General features: G+C 46.1%; 1 protein-coding gene across 2 annotated transcripts in view; it reads right to left on the reverse strand.

Moving 5' to 3' along the window:
* Window positions 1-10,051: 10,051 nt before the first annotated feature.
* TENT2 (terminal nucleotidyltransferase 2) overlaps window positions 10,052-20,345 on the reverse strand; it is a 49,541-nt gene continuing 39,247 nt past the window's right edge. For both annotated transcript variants that reach the window (XM_077286823.1, XM_077286812.1), the window contains exons 12-14: window positions 19,882-19,973; window positions 18,854-18,933; window positions 10,052-10,617 (exon numbers count right to left, since the gene is read on the reverse strand). In XM_077286823.1, the coding sequence (XP_077142938.1) occupies window positions 10,540-10,617; window positions 18,854-18,933; window positions 19,882-19,973 (250 nt within the window). In that variant the 3' untranslated portion in view covers window positions 10,052-10,539. The remainder of the gene's footprint in view (window positions 10,618-18,853; window positions 18,934-19,881; window positions 19,974-20,345) is intronic.

Below are 20,345 nucleotides of genomic sequence, written 5' to 3' on the forward strand. Positions count from 1 at the left end.
ATAAAATGCATGATTTGGTTGTTTTAGGGCTGCCATGGTTACAGACCCATAATCCAGTCCTGGACTGGAAGGCTATGTCAGTCTCAAGTTGGGGCTGTCGTGGTATTCATGGGGATTCCCTGCCTGTGTCTATTGCTTCTTCTACGCCTTCGGAAGTTCCGGAGTATTTGTCTGATTATCAGGATGTCTTCAGTGAGTCTGAGTCCAGTGCACTGCCTCCTCATAGGGACTGTGACTGTGCTATAGATTTGATCCCAGGCAGTAAATTTCCTAAGGGAAGACTGTTTAATCTGTCGGTACCTGAACATACCGCTATGCGTTCATATATCAAGGAGTCTCTGGAAAAAGGACATATTCGTCCGTCTTCTTCCCCTCTTGGTGCGGGATTCTTTTTTGTGGCAAAAAAGGACGGATCTTTGAGACCTTGTATTGATTATCGGCTTTTAAATAAGATCACTGTCAAATTTCAGTATCCTTTACCGCTGTTGTCTGACTTGTTTGCCCGGATTAAGGGTGCCAAGTGGTTCACCAAGATAGACCTTCGTGGTGCGTACAACCTTGTGCGCATTAAGCAAGGTGATGAATGGAAAACCGCATTCAATACGCCCGAAGGTCATTTTGAGTACTTGGTGATGCCTTTTGGGCTCTCCAATGCGCCTTCAGTTTTTCAGTCCTTTATGCATGACATTTTCCGGAAGTATCTGGATAAATTTTTGATTGTTTATCTGGATGATATTTTGGTTTTTTCTGATAATTGGGATTCGCATGTGGAGCAGGTCAGGTTGGTCTTTAAAATTTTGCGTGAAAATTCTTTGTTTGTCAAGGGCTCAAAGTGTCTCTTTGGTGTACAGAAGGTTCCCTTTTTGGGGTTCATTTTTTCCCCTTCTGCTGTGGAGATGGACCCAGTCAAGGTCCGAGCTATTCTTGATTGGACTCAGCCCTCGTCAGTTAAGAGTCTTCAGAAGTTCTTGGGCTTCGCTAACTTCTACCGTCGTTTTATCGCTAATTTTTCTAGCATTGTGAAACCTTTGACGGATATGACCAAGAAGGGCTCCGATGTAGCTAACTGGGCTCCTGCTGCCGTGGAGGCTTTCCAGGAGTTGAAACGCCGGTTTACTTCGGCGCCTGTTTTGTGCCAGCCTGACGTCTCACTTCCCTTTCAGGTTGAGGTGGATGCTTCGGAGATTGGGGCAGGGGCCGTTTTGTCGCAGAGAGGCCCTGGTTGCTCTGTTATGAAGCCTTGTGCCTTTTTCTCTAGGAAGTTTTCGCCTGCCGAGCGAAATTATGATGTGGGCAATCGGGAGTTGTTGGCCATGAAATGGGCATTTGAGGAGTGGCGTCATTGGCTCGAGGGTGCTAAGCATCGTGTGGTGGTCTTGACTGATCACAAAAATCTGATGTATCTCGAGTCTGCTAAACGCCTTAATCCGAGACAGGCCCGCTGGTCATTGTTTTTCTCCCGCTTTGATTTTGTTGTCTCGTATTTACCAGGTTCAAAGAATGTGAAGGCCGATGCTCTTTCTAGGAGCTTTGTGCCTGATGCTCCTGGAGTCGCTGATCCTGTTGGTATTCTTAAAGATGGAGTTATCTTGGCAGCTATTTCTCCGGATCTGCGACGTGTGTTGCAGAGATTTCAGGCTGATAGGCCTGAGTCTTGTCCACCTGACAGACTGTTTGTCCCGGATAAGTGGACCAGCAGAGTAATTTCCGAGGTTCATTCCTCGGTGTTGGCAGGTCACCCGGGAATTTTTGGCACCAGAGATCTGGTGGCCAGGTCCTTTTGGTGGCCTTCCTTGTCAAGGGATGTGCGGTCATTTGTGCAGTCCTGTGGGACTTGTGCTCGAGCTAAGCCTTGCTGTTCTCGTGCCAGCGGTTTGCTCTTGCCCTTGCCTGTCCCGAAGAGACCTTGGACACATATCTCCATGGATTTCATTTCTGATCTTCCGCTATCTCAGGGCATGTCCGTTATCTGGGTGATATGTGATCGCTTCTCCAAGATGGTCCATTTGGTTCCTTTGCCTAAGCTGCCTTCCTCTTCCGATCTGGTTCCTGTGTTTTTCCAGAACGTGGTTCGTTTGCACGGCATCCCTGAGAATATTGTGTCAGACAGAGGATCCCAGTTCGTTTCCAGGTTCTGGCGATCCTTTTGTAGTAGGATGGGCATTGATTTGTCGTTTTCGTCTGCTTTCCATCCTCAGACTAATGGACAGACGGAGCGAACCAATCAGACTTTGGAGGCTTATTTGAGGTGTTTTGTCTCTGCTGATCAGGACGATTGGGTGACATTCTTGCCGTTGGCTGAGTTTGCCCTTAATAATCGGGCTAGTTCCGCCACCTTGGTTTCGCCTTTTTTCTGCAACTCTGGTTTCCATCCTCGCTTTTCTTCGGGTCATGTGGAGCCTTCTGACTGTCCTGGGGTGGATTCTGTGGTGGATAGGTTGCAGCAGATCTGGAATCATGTGGTGGACAACTTAAAGTTGTCACAGGAGAAGGCTCAGCGCTTTGCCAACCGCCGCCGCGGTGTGGGTCCCCGACTACGCGTTGGGGATTTGGTGTGGCTTTCTTCCCGCTTTGTTCCTATGAAGGTCTCCTCTCCCAAATTTAAACCTCGTTTTATTGGGCCTTACAAGATATTGGAAATCCTTAATCCTGTATCTTTTCGTCTGGATCTTCCTGTGTCGTTTGCTATTCACAATGTATTTCATAGGTCCTTGTTGCGGCGGTACATTGTGCCTGTAGTTCCTTCTGCTGAGCCTCCTGCTCCGGTGTTGGTTGAGGGCGAGTTGGAGTACGTGGTGGAGAAGATCTTGGATTCTCGCCTCTCCAGGCGGAGGCTTCAGTACCTGGTCAAGTGGAAGGGCTATGGTCAGGAGGATAATTCCTGGGTGGTCGCCTCTGATGTTCATGCGGCCGATTTAGTTCGTGCCTTTCATGCCGCTCATCCTGATCGCCCTGGTGGTCGTGGTGAGGATTCGGTGACCCCTCACTAAGGGGGGGGTACTGTTGTGAATTTGCTTTTTGCTCCCTCTAGTGGTTACTAGTTTTTTGACTCTGGTTTTTCTGTCATTCCTTTTATCCGCACCTGGGTCGTTAGTTAGGGGTGTTGCTATATAAGCTCCCTGGACCTTCAGTTCAATGCCTGGCAACGTAGTTATCAGAGCTAGTCTGCTGTGCTCTTGTCTACTGATCCTGGTTCCAGTTATATCAGCTAAGTCTGCCTTTTGCTTTTTGCTATTTGTTTTGGTTTTGTATTTTTGTCCAGCTTGTTGCAAATCTATATCCTGACCTTTGCTGGAAGCTCTAGGGGGGCTGGTGTTCTCCCCCCGGACCGTTAGACGGTTCGGGGGTTCTTGAATTTCCAGTGTGGATTTTGATAGGGTTTTTGTTGACCATATAAGTTACCTTTCTTTATTCTGCTATCAGTAAGCGGGCCTCTCTGTGCTAAACCTGGTTCATTTCTGTGTTTGTCATTTCCTCTTACCTCACCGTCATTATTTGTGGGGGGCTTCTATCCAGCTTTGGGGTCCCCTTCTCTGGAGGCAAGAAAGGTCTTTGTTTTCCTCTACTAGGGGTAGCTAGATTCTCCGGCTGGCGCGTGTCATCTAGAATCAACGTAGGAATGATCCCCGGCTACTTCTAGTGTTGGCGTTAGGAGTAGATATATGGTCAACCCAGTTACCACTGCCCTATGAGCTGGATTTTTGTATTCTGCAGACTTCCACGTTCCTCTGAGACCCTCGCCATTGGGGTCATAACAGACTACATGTGAAAACTCCCTGCGAGAAAGTCCCTACTTGCAGTTTTGTTGCAATAAGACGGAAAAGTACTAGCTCCGCAAACAAAAAACCAAACGTGGTCCGTGCGGATCTCCCAGGACCACTGGGGCCCTTCCTGCTTCCGAACGACTCTCGGAAGTAGGGGAAGGGGGGTTATGGAAACTGGTACCATGGAAGAACCAGAGTATTCACTGCAATGGCTTTTGGATCTTGAGGCCGAACCATGAACACGAGTACATTGGCGTTCAGTCTGGACGCCATCCGATCTACATCTGGAGTGCCCCAGTGAAGGCAGATCTGATGGAAGACTTCCGGGTGAAGTTCCCACACACTTGAGGCGGGACCCTGATGGCTGAAGAAGTCTACCGCCCAGAGATCTACTCCTGGGATGTGTACTGCCGAGATCACCGAATGATAGATCTTGACCCATCAGAGAATGAGAGGTACCTCGTCCATGATGTCTAACCATGGGTACCTGCTAGATGATTGACGTATGGCACAGCCGTGGCATTATCCAATTGAATTCGGATGGGGTGACCTGCCAGAAGGCAAAGGACCTGCTGTAGGACTAGCCGTATCGTTCGGATGCAAATCGAATGGAATGAGTGATCAAGTAAGCGAGTTCTGAGTTGAAGGGCCACGGCCTTGTCTCAAGGGAGAAATACCAACCCTCTGGAAGTGTCCAGGTTCATCCTTAAAAAGGATATCTGCTGGGCTGGAAAAGAGGAAAAAACCTGTCTAGATGAATCTGCCAGCCCAGGAGAGAGAGGGTATAGCAATTGATATAGACGACTCAGCGTAGTCCTGGAAGAGCGGCTAGAAAGTCGTCCGTATAGGGCAGGACGACCACGCCTCTAGGGTGCAAGAGGAACATGACGGCCGCCATGACCCTTGCGAACACTCAGGGTGCGGTAGCAAGACCAAAGGACAAGGTCGTGACTTGAAAATGCTGTTTGCGAATGGAAAAGAGAAGGAATTTTTGAAGAGGGGAAAATAGGAATGTGAAGGTAAGCATCCCGAATGTCGGTGGATGCCAGAAACTCCACCCTTTTTCCGTTCAAGTACTGGCTGAGCGGAGGAACTCCATCCGAACAAGGAGGACCTTGTCCAGCTTGGTAAAAGTTTGAGGTCCAGGATCGGTCTTACTTTTCGGTCCCCGCTTTTGGAACCAAGATCCCTTAGATCTAGACCGTCCTGGACAATTCTTCCACTGCTGGTTGGGTCTATAGGAAACATGCGATCCTAGGGAGTGATGTCAGAGGCTTTTTGAATGCAGAGTACGCTTCCATACTCTGAGCTATAATGCCCTTCTGGGTGTAATGGCATTTGCTGTTGACAGAGCCGCTCAACTAGCTGCATCCAAGAGGCATGAACCAGCTAGTCTCCCGCTCAAGAATTTGATTGACCAGCTATACTGTCTCCAGGAAAAGGTTACTGATGTGAATCAAAGTAGTTAAGGTCTCCCACCAGGAGACCATTGCTCTAGCAACCCATGCGGTGGCTAAGGAAGTGTAGAGCACTCAACCCGAGGCTGCAAGACGGAACTAACCAGATTTGCTATCTGACAGTCTGTTGTAATTTTAATTGATGATCCATCGGGCAGGGATACTGGTAGACAAACCACAGGAGATTCTACCCGGATAATCTGCCAAGTGGCAGAATGCGCAGCTGCATCCAGGTCAGGAAAAGCCGTCTGTTGCTACCTCCGCTCTCTTGACAGTGCGGAGTTAAAATGATGAACCCTTGATCCACCACCCTCTTAACAGGGAAGTGGAGAGGGATCGTCCGCCTTCTTGCATCATCCGCTAAATAGTGGAGATGCAGAGAAGGGTGCTCGGATGCCAAAAAAGGATGCCACTGAACATCCACAGAGTTCAGGTCACCGGGTGGACAGGGTTGGTTTCGGTGTTAGGCCTGGCTGCAGAAGAGTACACATGGAGGCAACACTCCATGTGCTCGTCCATTGATGGTGTGGGGAGATCGGTGCCCTTTAAAAGGACCTGTCACCCCTAAGAAACAGACCAGGCATGGCATCCCACGTCGTAGGGTGGTATACGTGGCACGTTTGCATATTGCTTATCCGGATGCTCCCTGTCCGGGTGAATGACAAATGCTCTGCGAGGGAGTTTAGTCTCCTTATGAGGGGGACACTATGTGATCTAGAGTGGAACCGTAGCCCTCATCAATCTACAGAGATTGGTTGATGATATAAATAGGTGAATCCATCCTCTTCTGAAGCTATGGCGAGTCCAGATCCAAGGCAATATCCAATCCATATTCAGAGTCTTGTTCTCAGCAAATCATTGGTGAGGGAGATCAGGAAATGAATCTTTTCATTTTCTAGACGCCTGTACGTTTCTAGAATACTTGCGGCCCCTGCTAGCCGACAGCTCCCATGTAGGAGGAACCATATATATCAGTCCTGCGAGCACTCCGAGCCAGAGGGTTCACGGAGGGCTTCAATCTCTTGATCAGAGAAGCCATGGGATGTGGCAGTGATGAAGCCCACTCAGGGGAACTAGGTACTCTGTGATAAGCTGGGATCGGCGGTGGAGGGTTCCCGAGTTCATTTAGGGTGACCGGCTTCGGACTGGTCATGTGCCTTTAAGACAAGGGAATACTGGTCATGTGCCTTTAAGACCAGGGAATGCTAGTCAAAAGCCATTAAGACCAGGAAATGCTGGTCATGTGCTTTTTAGACCAGGGAATCTTGATCATGTGCCTTTAAAACCAGGGAATACTGGTCATGTGCATCTTAGACCAGGGAATACTGGTCATGTGCCTCTAAGACCAGGGAATGCTGGTCATGTGCCTCTAAGACCGGGGACTAATATGGGTCATTCATGTAAGTACAGGAGGGAAGAGGGCAGTACTTCCTTACCCGGCTGCAGAGTCGTTGAGCCCCTTTAATGCAAAAACCATCGCCTCTGCCAGGCGGGTGGACCAAGATGGCCACCTGGAGTTGCAGAAGTGATAAAGTCTCGCAGAAAGCGAGAGGAGCCATTTTGGGGCGGAGCCACAGACGCAATGTGGGCGGAGCCTCGTTACTTCCATGAAAAGGCCCAAGCCGGGGCCTAAATTTCTGCAGCCGGCGGGAGCAATACCAGGGGTAGAATAGAGGGACATTGGGTAGGGAAAAGCGAACGCTCCCATGCCAGACAGAAAACGCCAGAAAGGATGGGCGGAGCCGGCTTAGCGCGCCATAGTGCGGGCGCGACTTCCGGGATTCGGCCTACACATCGGCCGAAGCCGGGGGCTAAATTTTTGCAGCCGGCTGGAGCATTACCTTATGGAGGTGGGCCACAGGGAAGCCATGTTAATATCCCACTGCAGGGGCCCATCGCCGACTGGATCCACTCACCATTGGTGTGCGTCCCGGCATGGAGCCGACCGCGGATGACTGGGTTTCAGCACCGAGGAAAGCGCGCACTGTGCTGTTCTGCTGCAGGTTAGGTATTGCAGCATGGACGGTGCAGGGATAAAGCGATAACCCTCAATCCACCATCCCCTTGTTAGAGAGGTGGAGGGGAACTGTCCGCCTCCTTGTGCCATTCGCTTTAACAGTGGTGTTACAGTGGGGGCTGCTCGGACGCCAAAAAAGAAGCCTCTGTAAATCCACAGAGTTCAAGTCCCCGGGTGGACAGGGCCAGTTGTCCGGCATTAGGCCTGGCTCCAGGAGAGGATACATAGTGGTGACGCTCCATGTGCTTGTCCGTTGCTGGTGTGGGGAGATCGGGACCCGAAGGAACCGTCGCCCCTAAAGTGAGCTCAGGCATGGCTTCCCACGTCGCAGGAGAGGGTACGGGGAGGCGACACTCCGCGTTCTCGCTTGTTGATGGTTCCGGGGAGATCGGAACCTTGAAAGGATCCGTCGCCCCCTTCACTCCGTTAATTAAAAAATAAAAATTTACAGAAAAGTAAAAAAAATAAAAACGATGGGGTCTGAACCAGATCCAAGTGCCTGCTACAGACATTAAGCAAGAACTGGTTAGCTGAGAGCCAGCAGGAAGGTGTATACTGCAGAGGAGGAGCTAACTTTTTTTGTATCACTTACTGTCAGCCTCCCATTGGCAGCAGCATACACCCACGGTCTGTGTCCCCCAATGAGGCAAAGGAGAAAAAAAAACAAAGCTTGTGCTACTAGGAAAGTACTTACCTGCGGCACCCAACCATCGCAGATATTATTGTCATTATGCTGCTTCTCCCACATAGTGTGAAGTATAGAAGGAAGGGTGTGTGATCAAATAAAGTGAATGCAATCTCCTATTAAGTGGAAATCCGTGAAATCTACACCTGTCACACATGTACAGTATGTGCAAGGCAACAATTTTAGAGGGCTCCGCTTCCTCCATAAGGGTAAGAAGAGAAAGAACTGGTCACTGCTGTGGAAGGTTGCAGCCTATTAGCTCATCTCCGAACCATATAGTGGGACATTCCAAGATTTTGGAAACTGGGAGGTCAGCGGCATACCTGGAATTCAACTGTATGTGTTCTCAGTTACTCCTGAGCCAGTCCTCCCCAGAGATCTTTGATGACATGGCTGAATTGGTGATGTCCTCTGTACAACATGCAGCCAGTAACGGTCCTCAGAGGTCGATTGCATGCAGCAAGCATGTGTTGTAGACCAAATGTCACCGCCGCAGCCTGTCACAGGCACCATGGGGAAAAACTGAAAAGGCAGGGCGAGTCTAATGGCACAGTTGGCGACGACTGTTGAGGATCAGTTTTACCAGAAGTGTTTCTTCCAGTCAATCTGAAGTACAGCTGCAACAAATTTTGCTTATCCATAAACTTTATTCCGAGTCACAATGTACAAAAGAAAACAAAGACGAAATTTACATAACTCAGTAACAACAAAATTAAAAGTTATTGACAAAAGCACCATCCGTGCTACAATGGGTTTGAAGCAAACACTGCTCGGGACCAGACAGCCTCCGTCAATGTGTCTCCTGGGCAGTGGAGGCCGATGCCTGGGGACACTCACCCTCAATAATGACAGTCCTTATAGAAAATTAATCTATGTCCTCAGGAATAGCAGTAACAAATCTATGAGTCTTCCGTAACTTAAATGAATACATACAAATATTTACAACATAATAAAGGGGTAGGAACAAACTATTATAGCCACAAAAACAAACTACTATTTGTTTGGGGAAACTGGTGCTTTATTGAAGAACTGAAATGCCCACTAATACCAGTTTCACAAGTCCAGCATTCAGAATCAGAGTACGGACTGCAATGTCCAGTCATTGGTCCAAAACTCAACAGCTTGACATAAGCCTATGAGGCTAAAGAATTATAGATCACGAGACCAGCAGCCATTCCAGACATGGTGGCCCGTACTCAGGCCAAAAATGGAACAAGTGAATTATTACTCCTAGTAAATATCAAATAATGGATAAAGCTTTCATGCAAGAATAACTTCTTGGGAAACACAAGTTCTTCTTTTTTAAAAGACCGTTAATCTCTCCTGACACATCTGTTTTAGGAAATCCATGCTTCACGCTATGAAATAACAATGTTGCAGCACCTTTTCGTACAACTCTGCATTCTACTATCCTTGTGTTATTATTCCGGGAAATGTATGAATATATCGAAAATTAGGCGGTACCATTCCACTAGTCAATAACGTGTGTTTCTACACCAGTGGTCAGCAACATGCGCCACTCCAGGGGTTATGAAAAGGACAATGCCCAGCATAGCCTGAAAGTCATGAGCTGTTACATGGTGCCGGCTGCTCTCCTGAACAAACTGTTAATGATTGGACAGGTCCAGTAGACATACAATGCTTAGTTATAACGAAGAAGGTTCCTGAATTGTTACTTTATTGGGAAAGCTTTAACTGAGACATGTCAGGGGAGAGAACAAGTCATCCTTTAGGGCGAGACAGCAGTATAAATCAGAACAAGATAAGAATGGACTGGCTGGCGACTCACGACCAGAGCGTGACAGATGCATAGACATATATGAAGCGATCACGCTCTGGTCGGGAGAGCCGTGGCCAGGCCGAGCATTGCAGCCAATCTGGGTCTGATTTAGATGGCCGTCTGTCTGCCTTTGGCAGGTCACACAGATTCATCTGCCCCTGCGGTGGTCATGTAAAAGACAAAGTGTCATAAATTCGGCCAAAACGTTGGCACAGCACGTGTCCTTAGTTTTCATATTACTGCGCAGTTTATCCTTTAGCTCTCTGGTATATTTTATATATCCTATAGAAAAACTGGTACCTCCATGCAGATATAAACTTTGCTCAAACTATTTGATACTTCTATCTCTTTTTCAGAAAAAAAAAATTGGGCTTTTGGACAAAAAAAAAAAAACAGAGGAAAGATCAAGTACAAAATAAAAATCCCCTGGAACAGTTATTTAATAGTCAGCAACTAATGAGGTAAACAGATTCAAGCTTATGTTTTGTGTAGTACACTGCCAAAGGAAAGCCACAGATTTACACAGGCGAGGAGAAGAACATTTGATCAGTGTGTAGTGCAATCCTAGAATTTCTCACAAAGTAAAAGATAGCAGTGTCCTCACTCTCACACACATATTAAATCAAGGTTCAGCAAATACCCCCATATACAATAAAAAAAAAGGATCGTATTGTGCACATACACAAAAAAAAAAGATATATCTTTTTCTAAAAGTATTTTTCCTTTTATACAATATTTATATTGAGTTAAAAAGGATCCTTAAAGTCTTGAGGTGTAAGCATATTGCAGATGAAAAGGATTTTATTTCGTTTCATTTCCATCCATAAGACACATGATCATTTCTGCTTTCCCACAAGTCTTTGAAGAGGCAGCACACTATTGAGATCTTGGTTGTCTCTCAATCTCACCCATGCCTAAAGGGGAAACAAAGATCACATTTCAGAACAGATTTTAGGTTCAATTATATTATTCAGCATTGAGAAGTGCAGATCAGCAATGATTATTGCCAGAATTTAGGATTATAATGAAGTTTTGTGATTCCAACACATAAAAGTTGTATGGAGCTGTCATACGGCACCCACTAAGTACACTATAATATGCTTTGGATTTCAGATCAAGGCTTTTTCTGACTGCATATCAATAACAAAAAAATAAAAAATGTTGCAAGCTCCTAAGGATGCCGCATAACCAAGGTATACCCAGAAGCATTTCTCCTATGAGAGAAGCACACAACAGTATAAAAGTACAGAGCGACGAGGACTGTCATTGTACAGCTGTTAATGAAAAGTAAAGAAATCTTGTGGATATTAACCACGCTGCTGAACAAGACATCAATCCAGAGGTATATATGTGGCAATTTCCTGAGAAAGTAGTAACTATATACCGTATATACTCGAGTATAAGCCGACCCCCCTAATTTTGCCACAAAACTGGGAAAACTTATTGACTCGAGTATAAGCCTAGGGTGGAAAATGCAGCAGCTACCGGTGAATTTCAAAAATAAAAATAGATGCTCCATACCGTTCATTATGGCCCCATAGATGTGCCATATAGTGCTCTGCACCATTCATTATTGCCCCATAGCTGTACCATAGAAAGCTGTGCCATATAGTGCTCTGCACCGTTCATTATTGCCCCATAGCTGTGCCATATAGTGCTCTGCACCGTTCATTATTGCCCCATAGCTGTGCCATATAGTGCTCTGCACCGTTCATTATTGCCCCATAGCTGTGCCATATAGTGCTCTGCACCGTTCATTATTGCCCCATAGCTGTACCTTAGAAAGCTGTGCCATATAGTGCTCTGCACCGTTCATTATTGCCCCATAGCTGTGCCATATAGTGCTCTGCACCGTTCATTATTGCCCCATAGATGTGCCATAGTGCTCTGCACCGTTCATTATTGCCCCATAGCTGTACCATAGAAAGCTGTGCCATATAGTGCTCTGCACCGTTCATTATTGCCCCATAGCTGTGCCATATAGTGCTCTGCACCGTTCATTATTGCCCCATAGCTGTGCCATATAGTGCTCTGCACCGTTCATTATTGCCCCATAGCTGTGCCATATAGTGCTCTGCACCGTTCATTATTGCCCCATAGCTGTGCCATATAGTGCTCTGCACCGTTCATTATTGCCCCATAGCTGTGCCATATAGTGCTCTACACCGTTCATTATTGCCCCATAGCTGTGCCATATAGTGCTCTGCACCGTTCATTATTGCCCCATAGCTGTGCCATATAGTGCTCTGCACCGTTCATTATTGCCCCATAGCTGTGCCATATAGTGCTCTGCACCGTTCATTATTGCCCCATAGCTGTGCCATATAGTGCTCTGCACCGTTCATTATTGCCCCATAGCTGTGCCATATAGTGCTCTGCACCGTTCATTATTGCCTCATAGCTGTGCCATATAGTGCTCTGCACCGTTCATTATTGCCCCATAGATGTGCCATAGAAAGCTGTGCCGCTGCAATAAAAAAAAAAAAAACACATACTCACCTCTCTTGCTTGCAGCTCCTCAGCGTCCCGTCCCGGCGTCTCTCTGCACTGACTGATCAGGCAGAGGGCGGCGCGCACACTATATGCGTCATCGCGCCCTCTGACCTGCACAGTCAGTGCGGAGAGACGCCGGGAAGATGGAGCGGCGCCCGGCGGGTGGAACGCGGTCAGGTGAATATGTAATACTTACCTGCTCCCGGCGTCCCGCTCCTTCCCCCGGACAGCTGGTCTTCGGTGCCGGAGCCTCTTCCTCTATCAGCGGTCACCGTTACCGCTCATTAGAGAAATGAATACGCGGCTCCACCCCTATGGGAGTGGAGTCCATATTCATTTCTCTAATGAGCGGTCCCATGTGACCGCTGAACAGGGGAAGAGCTGCGGCACCCAGAGACCGTGGGACTGCACGGGGAGCGCCAGGAGCCCCGGAAGCAGGTAAGTATGCCTCAGCGCCCTCTCCCCCTCACCCGCCGACCGTGACTCGAGTATAAGACGAGAGGGGCACTTTCAGCCCAAAAATTTGGGCTGAAAATCTCGGCTTATACTCGAGTATATACGGTACTTCGAAAAGCGTGGAATAAACCACCATCCTTCATTCTTTACGTATGGGTTGAGGTCTACACTTCCCAGTAAATTCATCTTGGAGGTGCAGTGATCAAATGTGCCTCACAGAATTTTATATCATTGTGCGGTGAAGAAAGAATAAATTACATTTTTACCACTAAAATGTTGTTTAACCCCAAGTTTTTAATTTTTTTTAAAGGATAATAGCAATTTTTTATTTTACAAAAAAACGGAGGTACATTTTTTCCCGAGTGCGCCAATACCCTACATGTAATTGGAAAATATTTAATATTTTTCAGGCACAGTGCAAAGCTCAGAAGGCAAGGAGTGTCAGATTTTACTGTCATGGTTTGCAGGTGCCATGACCCAGGAGAACCCCCCATAAGTGACCCCATTTTACGAACTACACCTCTCAATGAACTCATCTAGGGGTGCAGTGATCATATTGCTACCATGAGTGTGTCACAGAATTTGATACCATTGGCAGTGAAGACAAAATAACATTTTTTACCACTAAAATTTTGTTTTGGCCAAAGATTTTACATTTTCACAAGAAATGGGTTAAAATGGCACCACAATTTGTCCCACAATTTCTACTGAATGTGGCAATACCCCATATGCAGCTGTACCGTACTACTTAACCATACAGAGAGACTCGGGAGGAACGGAGCGCTATTTGTCTCCTGGAGCGCAGAGTTTCCTAGAACAATTTGCAGACTCCAGATACAGATCCCCCTCAAGTGACCCCATTAGGGAAACTATACCCCTTGGGGAATTTATCTACAGGTGCAGTGACTATTTTGACTCCATGGGTGTTTTCCAGAAACAAGCAGCAATGAATATTGCCGAGTGAAAATTGCAAACTGCCGTTGTAGTGACTAGTACGCTGTAGTGGCCAGTACACAGTAGCCACCAGTACGTTATGCCCAGCCCGTGCTTCTGGAGACATGCACCCGCAAGTTAGGTGGGCTCTCATCGCTTCAGAAATGCGAAAATGTGGACACCATATGTGGTTTAGGTACACTGTATGGCTCAGAAAGGAGGGGGCATTTAGATTTGGGAGTGCAGAATTTGCTGAATTTCTTTTGGCGGGTGAGGAGCCAATTCGCTTTCCAGAACCTTTGTGCTTCTAGTAACGTGGAAGCCCCCTATACTTCCGTTAACAAAATGATGATCCTGAGAAGAGGCTTGCTATTTACTGGATTGAGTTGAAGCTTTTATTGGGAACATTTTACATACAGTGCCTACAAGTAGTATTCAACCCCCTGCAGATTTAGTAGGTTTAATAAGATGCAAATAAGTTAGAGCCTTCAAACTTCAAACAAGAGCAGGATTTATTAACAGATGCATAAATCTTACAAACCAAAAAGTTTTGTTGCTCAGTTAAATTTTTATAAATTTTAAACATAAAAGTGTGGGTCAATTATTATTCAACCCCTAGGTTTAATATTTTGTGGAATAACCTTTGTTTGCAATTACAGCTAATAATCGTCTTTTCTAAGACCTGATCAGGCCGGCACAGGTCTCTGGAGTTATCTTGGCCCACTCCTCCATGCAGATCTTCTCCAAGTTATCTAGGTTCTTTGGGTGTCTCATGTGGACTTTAATCTTGAGCTCCTTCCACAAGTTTTCAATTGGGTTAAGGTCAGGAGACTGACTAGGCCACTGCAACACCTTGATTTTTTGCCTCTTGAACCAGGCCTTGGTTTTCTTGGCTGTGTGCTTTGGGTCGTTGTCTTGTTGGAAGATGAAATGACGACCCATCTTAAGATTCCTTGATGGAGGAGCGGAGGTTCTTGGCCAAAATCTCCAGGTAGGCCGTCCTATCCATCTTCCCATGGATGCGGACCAGATGGCCAGGCCCCTTGGCTGAGAAACAGCCCCACAGCATGATGCTGCCACCACCATGCTTGACCGTAGGGATGGTATTCTTGGGGTCGTATGCAGTGCCATCCAGTCTCCAAACGTCACGTGTGTGGTTGGCACCAAAGATCTCGATCTTGGTCTCATCAGACCAGAGAACCTTGAACCAGTCAGTCTCAGAGTCCTCCAAGTGATCATGAGCAAACTGTAGACGAGCCTTGACATGACGCTTTGAAAGTAAAGGTACCTTACGGGCTCGTCTGGAACGGAGACCATTGCGGTGGAGTACGCTACTTATGGTATTGACTGAAACCAATGTCCCCACTGCCATGAGATCTTCCCGGAGCTCCTTCCTTGTTGTCCTTGGGTTAGCCTTGACTCTTCGGACAAGCCTGGCCTCGGCACGGGAGGAAACTTTCAAAGGCTGTCCAGGCCGTGGAAGGCTAACAGTAGTTCCATAAGCCTTCCACTTCCGGATGATGCTCCCAACAGTGGAGACAGGTAGGCCCAACTCCTTGGAAAGGGTTTTGTACCCCTTGCCAGCCTTGTGACCCTCCACGATCTTGTCTCTGATGGCCTTGGAATGCTCCTTTGTCTTTCCCATGTTGACCATGTATGAGTGCTGTTCACAAGTTTGGGGAGGGTCTTAAATTGTCAGAAAAGGCTGGAAAAAGAGATAATTAATCCAAACATGTGAAGCTCATTGTTCTTTGTGCCTGAACTACTTCTTAATACTTTAGGGGAACCAAACAGAATTCTGGTGGGTTGAGGGGTTGAATAATAAATGACCCTCTGAAAAGACTTTTCACAATTTAAAAAAAACAAACAAAGAAAGAAATAACATTCTTTTTGCTGCAGTGCATTTCACACTTCCAGGCTGATCTACAGTCCAAATGTCACAATGCCAAGTTAATTCCAAATGTGTAAACCTGCTAAATCTGCAGGGGGTTGAATACCACTTGTAGGCACTGTAACATTTGGGATCACAGTTATCCGGCGAGCTACGCTGAGCTCTTACTTTGGGGTTTAATGCTATAATGAGGCAACGGAGTTACTCTGGACTCCCGTCTGGCCTGTTTTTATCGGTGTCCTTTTCAGAAGTGCACAAAACTGTGGTCGACGGCACTTTTATGCAGTTCAGCCAAGCTGGGAACACAGCCTCAGTGACCGGAGTAACCTCTGACGTCACCACCGGTCACTGATGCTGCGCACACAGCAGATCATTTACTAGTGGTTCTCACCTGGGACGGTCTCATCTTGGCACCGTCCAGGTTGAAAACCAATTATCCCCCAGACAGATTACAGCGTGGGACAGAACGACTGACAAGTGAGTGTTATGGTTGTTTTTTGTTTTATTACAGGAGAAAGAAGGCTTTGGTGGAACTAAGCGTTAGGTGAATATAACTTATTTTTAAATAAAAATAGCAAATTGTGTTTTGTTTTATTTCTAAAAGACTTTATACTGGCTGTGTCTTTATTTACCCTATAACTATAGGATTAGTAAAGGATAGATGTCTTCTAGACGCTTCTTCATCACTAAGCCATGGGCTTGATGTCACCTGATAACACAAAGGTGACATCAACCCCACAAATATGAACCCCACTTGCCACAGGACAAGTAGGAAGAGCCGGACAAAGCACCAAAATTGGCGCATATAATAGATGTGCCTTTTCTGGGCAGCTGCGGGCTGCTATTTTTATGCTGGGGGGTCAATATCCATGGCCCCTTACTAGCCCCCAGCTGTGAACTTTAGCAAGGCTGGTTGCCAAAAATGGGGGGGGGGGAGAAACCCACGCAGTTTTTTACATTATCCAAATAATTTAGAAACAAAAAACAGCGTGGGGACCCCTCTATTCTTGATAAGCAACCTTGCCTGGCTGGTTATAGAAAATACAGAGAAACCCACGCCATTTGTTTTAATTCGTTTATAGCTTCAGGCAGCTGATGAATACCCCATTAGCTCCTCCTGATCTCACTTATTAGCGGCGGCAGCAGGGGCAGATTGATGGGAGTAATGGCCCCATCAGTCGCCACCTGCTGTCTCTTATCACTTAAATATAACTCATCATTCTCCCCTGCTCGCACCGATCGTCGGCAGAGCAGGGGAGAATGAGGAGAGCCATGTTCAGCACACGGTGCTAGGGAACAGCGCTTATTGTAATGCTTCTTCCCTGGCGCCCGTCCGTGTGGTAAAGATGCGGTACACGGATGCCACACATGTAAGGCAAGTATTACACACACACACACACACACACACACACACACACACAAACACAAACACTGACATCTCCGCTACCGAGAATGTCAGGACGTGTAAAAAAAAGACCTTATATCAGTTTTTATGTTTCCTGTTGTCACACACTAAGGCCGGGTTCACATTAGCGTTTGTGTGCAGCGTATGATCCGCATGCATCATGCGTGCATATCTAACATGCTGTACGCAGGGACATGCTTTTGCATGCGTTCGCATGCTGATGGGCCTTTTCGCGGTGTGAAGCGGTGTCCGGTGAACGCAACATGTTGCATTTTTTGAGGCGTTAAATATTGCGCAATCGTCCGCATGCGGATGATTACGGATGATTGCGTCCAAAAAACACATTACTGTCTATGGAAACGCATTGGTACGTAAGGACATGCATACGCATGTGTACTTTAGACCACGCATGTCCAGAAAATGATGTCACTGTCTCCACCATGCGCATAAAAAACGCAAACGCATGCCAAAACGCATTTAAACTCATGCACACGAAGCGTTTTTGTTTGCGTCATGCGCAAGATGATGCTTTTGCATGCGTTTTGGCATGTGTGTGCATGTAGATGATACTCTGCACACAGAAACGCCAATGTGAACCTAGCCTAAAAGACGCTTTTTTTGGGGAAAAAACTAGTATTTGCATCACCACATTTTGAGAGCTATAATTTTTCCATATTTTGGCCAATGTATCTATGAAGCATCTTATGGGGGCCATGGTCAGCATTTGTGGAGCATTATACGGGGCAAATGTGTCTATGGAGCATCTTATGGGGCCATAATCAGCATTTGTGGAGCATTATGCAGGGCAAATATGTCTTTGGAGCATCTTAGGGGTCATAATCAACATTTGTGCAGTATTATATGGGGCGTATTTTGTATGGAGCATCTTATGGGGCCCATCATGAACTGTATGGAGCATTATATGGGGCTTCTGATTCAATATGGATATTCAAAAACACTTAACCTACTCATGTCTCAATTAATTTTACTTTTATTGGTATCTATTTCTATTTTTGACATTTTCCGGTAGCTGCTGCATTTTCCACCCTAGGCTTATATTCGAGTTATATTCGAGTCATTAAGTTTTCAGTTTTTTGTGGCAAAATTAGGGGTCTCGGCTTATACTCGAGTATATACGTTAAACTTTTTAATTTTTCTACTGATAAGCCGCCCATACAGCTGTTTTTTTTTGCGGGACAAGTGGTACCATTTTTATTCACATTCGTCTTTTTGATCACGTATTATTGCACGTTTTCTTCTTGCCTTGTTTTTATTTCTTTTTTACGGTGTTTATTGAAGGGGTTAACTAGAGGGATAGTTTTATAGAGCTGGTCCTTAAGTTTACTTTTATTATTTATTTATATAAATTTATTTATTGGAAAAATATGTTTTTCTTTATTTGGCGATTTTGTAAAAAATATTTTAACACTTTATTTTTTATTTATTTTTTACATTGTCCCATCCTGGGACATCACTGAATAACATCAGATCGCTGATCTGATGTTCTTCAATGCATCTGCACTGCAGAACAACAGAGCAGCGACTGACAGGCAGGGAAAGAGGCATCTCAGGTCCTGCTCTTTGCAGGCACTGGTTAGCCACCTTACCTGCAGGACCCCGCGGCCATCTCGGTGCAAGGAAATGACGCTCCTTTATGCCCGTCACTACTGCCAGCAGCAGAAGGGTTTAATGCCCGCAATCAGTGCTAGCATCGATCGTGGGCGTTGCTGCAAGGTGTCAGCTCTCACACACAGCTGACACCAGCATACGATTGCTGTGGTGCTCAGTGTGAGGCCGCGCGATCGTGTTGCCGTACATTACTGCTCTTTGTGGGAACGCATCTCACACACAGCAGTACATGTACGGCGCATGTCGAGAAGGGGTTAAAGTCCCGGATAACCCTCTTTAACTACAGTTGGCAGTGTGAATGGAACTGACAAAATCCATACACCCATTCTCCCAATAATCGTACCTTCATGAATTCCTCCTGAATTATGTCAAATTTCTGTTTTTCATGTACCGCTCTAGCAGTGTTCGTCCTATCGAATGGCTCTACAGAAGGAAACATACACTTTAAAATCATTTTTAAATAAACTGACATGTAAAGCCAAGTATACACAAGTCCAGCCAACACAACTCCGAGAATAAAGCCAGGGGGCATGTTCCAATAGAGCTGGCCAATTGCTCAGTAAGCCATAGAGCAGCACTCCAAAACAAGAAGTTTTGCCACAAAACAGACTGATTGCATTGGATCCAGATCCATAAAGACACGCTGCATTTATGAACATATTTTCTTGTGAACAGAACATTTCAGGTTATAAACTCCTCGTCAGACAGGACGAAGTGGTTCGGTACATCAGAAGATCACAGGAGGAAGTGGCGTAGTACATCAGAAGATCATGGTCCCTTCACTGAATCGGCATAGTGGACGAGCTTACTTCCAAGACTCAGACCATGTAGGCTTATAGCCAGGAACAGGAACGGGGCAGCTCTTGGCTGTGCCCACATAATAAAAAGGCAATAAATCTGTTTTATGGCAAAACTGAATAACAATGGAGTCTGATGAGTGACCCACCTTCATAACCATTTTATCATCCCCAATTATGAAAAATAACGATGCTTTGAACTTAGATTTTCACAACTATTTCCTACACGATGCTTTGAACTTGGATTTTCACAACCATTTCCTACTATTTTGGCATCCTCAGCTCCGTGCCGCTGTGATAACAGACTACAACCATTGTCTGGTCCCGCAGCTTGACTGCAGGATTAGATTACATAGGATTATTTGTAGCCTGTAGGGAGGAACAAAAAGATCTGAACTCCCCTGGCCTGGTGTCCAGTTTGGTCCTTCATTGCAGCTGGACACAGGTAGTGTTCACGTCACAATAGTGTGCCATCCTGGGTGCCTCTTGGTCTCACGTGTGAAACTGCAGGGGCCTAGTAAGCAGCAGCCCCTTTATTTTGTGTTACAGTAATTAGGAGACATCTCTTCCTTACCTTCTACACAGATGTATTTGTTCCTCCATTCAAGGCCTTCTGTCCGTTGCATGGCTTTGCCTTCGCGAACTGAAATCATCTTGCTTTTCCAGCTAAGAGAGACATGCAGCATTACTATGGGATGGCACAGACTGGATCCGTCTCCAGAATTAACCTTAGTCCTAATTGGAACAAGTAAACAATCCTGGCAGGAAGGAGTACAATACAAAATAGGCAATAAAGACCTACATAGTTTTAATGGCTTTTTAAAAATCTTCAGGGGCGTGATAACATTTAAGAGGGCTGACTAGTCTGGGGAAACTAACGCTCCATTGACTAGTTAACGCCCTCACTTACATACTTCAGCAATACTTATTCTAAAGATCTTTTTATGTGTGTAATGTAATATCGGAACTGTCAGGCAGGGAATCTAGTTATGTAGACATCTGCTGGGGGCACGGGGGACCCGTCCATATCGCATTAAA

The sequence above is a fragment of the Ranitomeya variabilis genome, chromosome 1 (genome assembly GCF_051348905.1).
Source record: "Ranitomeya variabilis isolate aRanVar5 chromosome 1, aRanVar5.hap1, whole genome shotgun sequence".
Lineage (NCBI taxonomy): Eukaryota > Metazoa > Chordata > Amphibia > Anura > Dendrobatidae > Ranitomeya > Ranitomeya variabilis.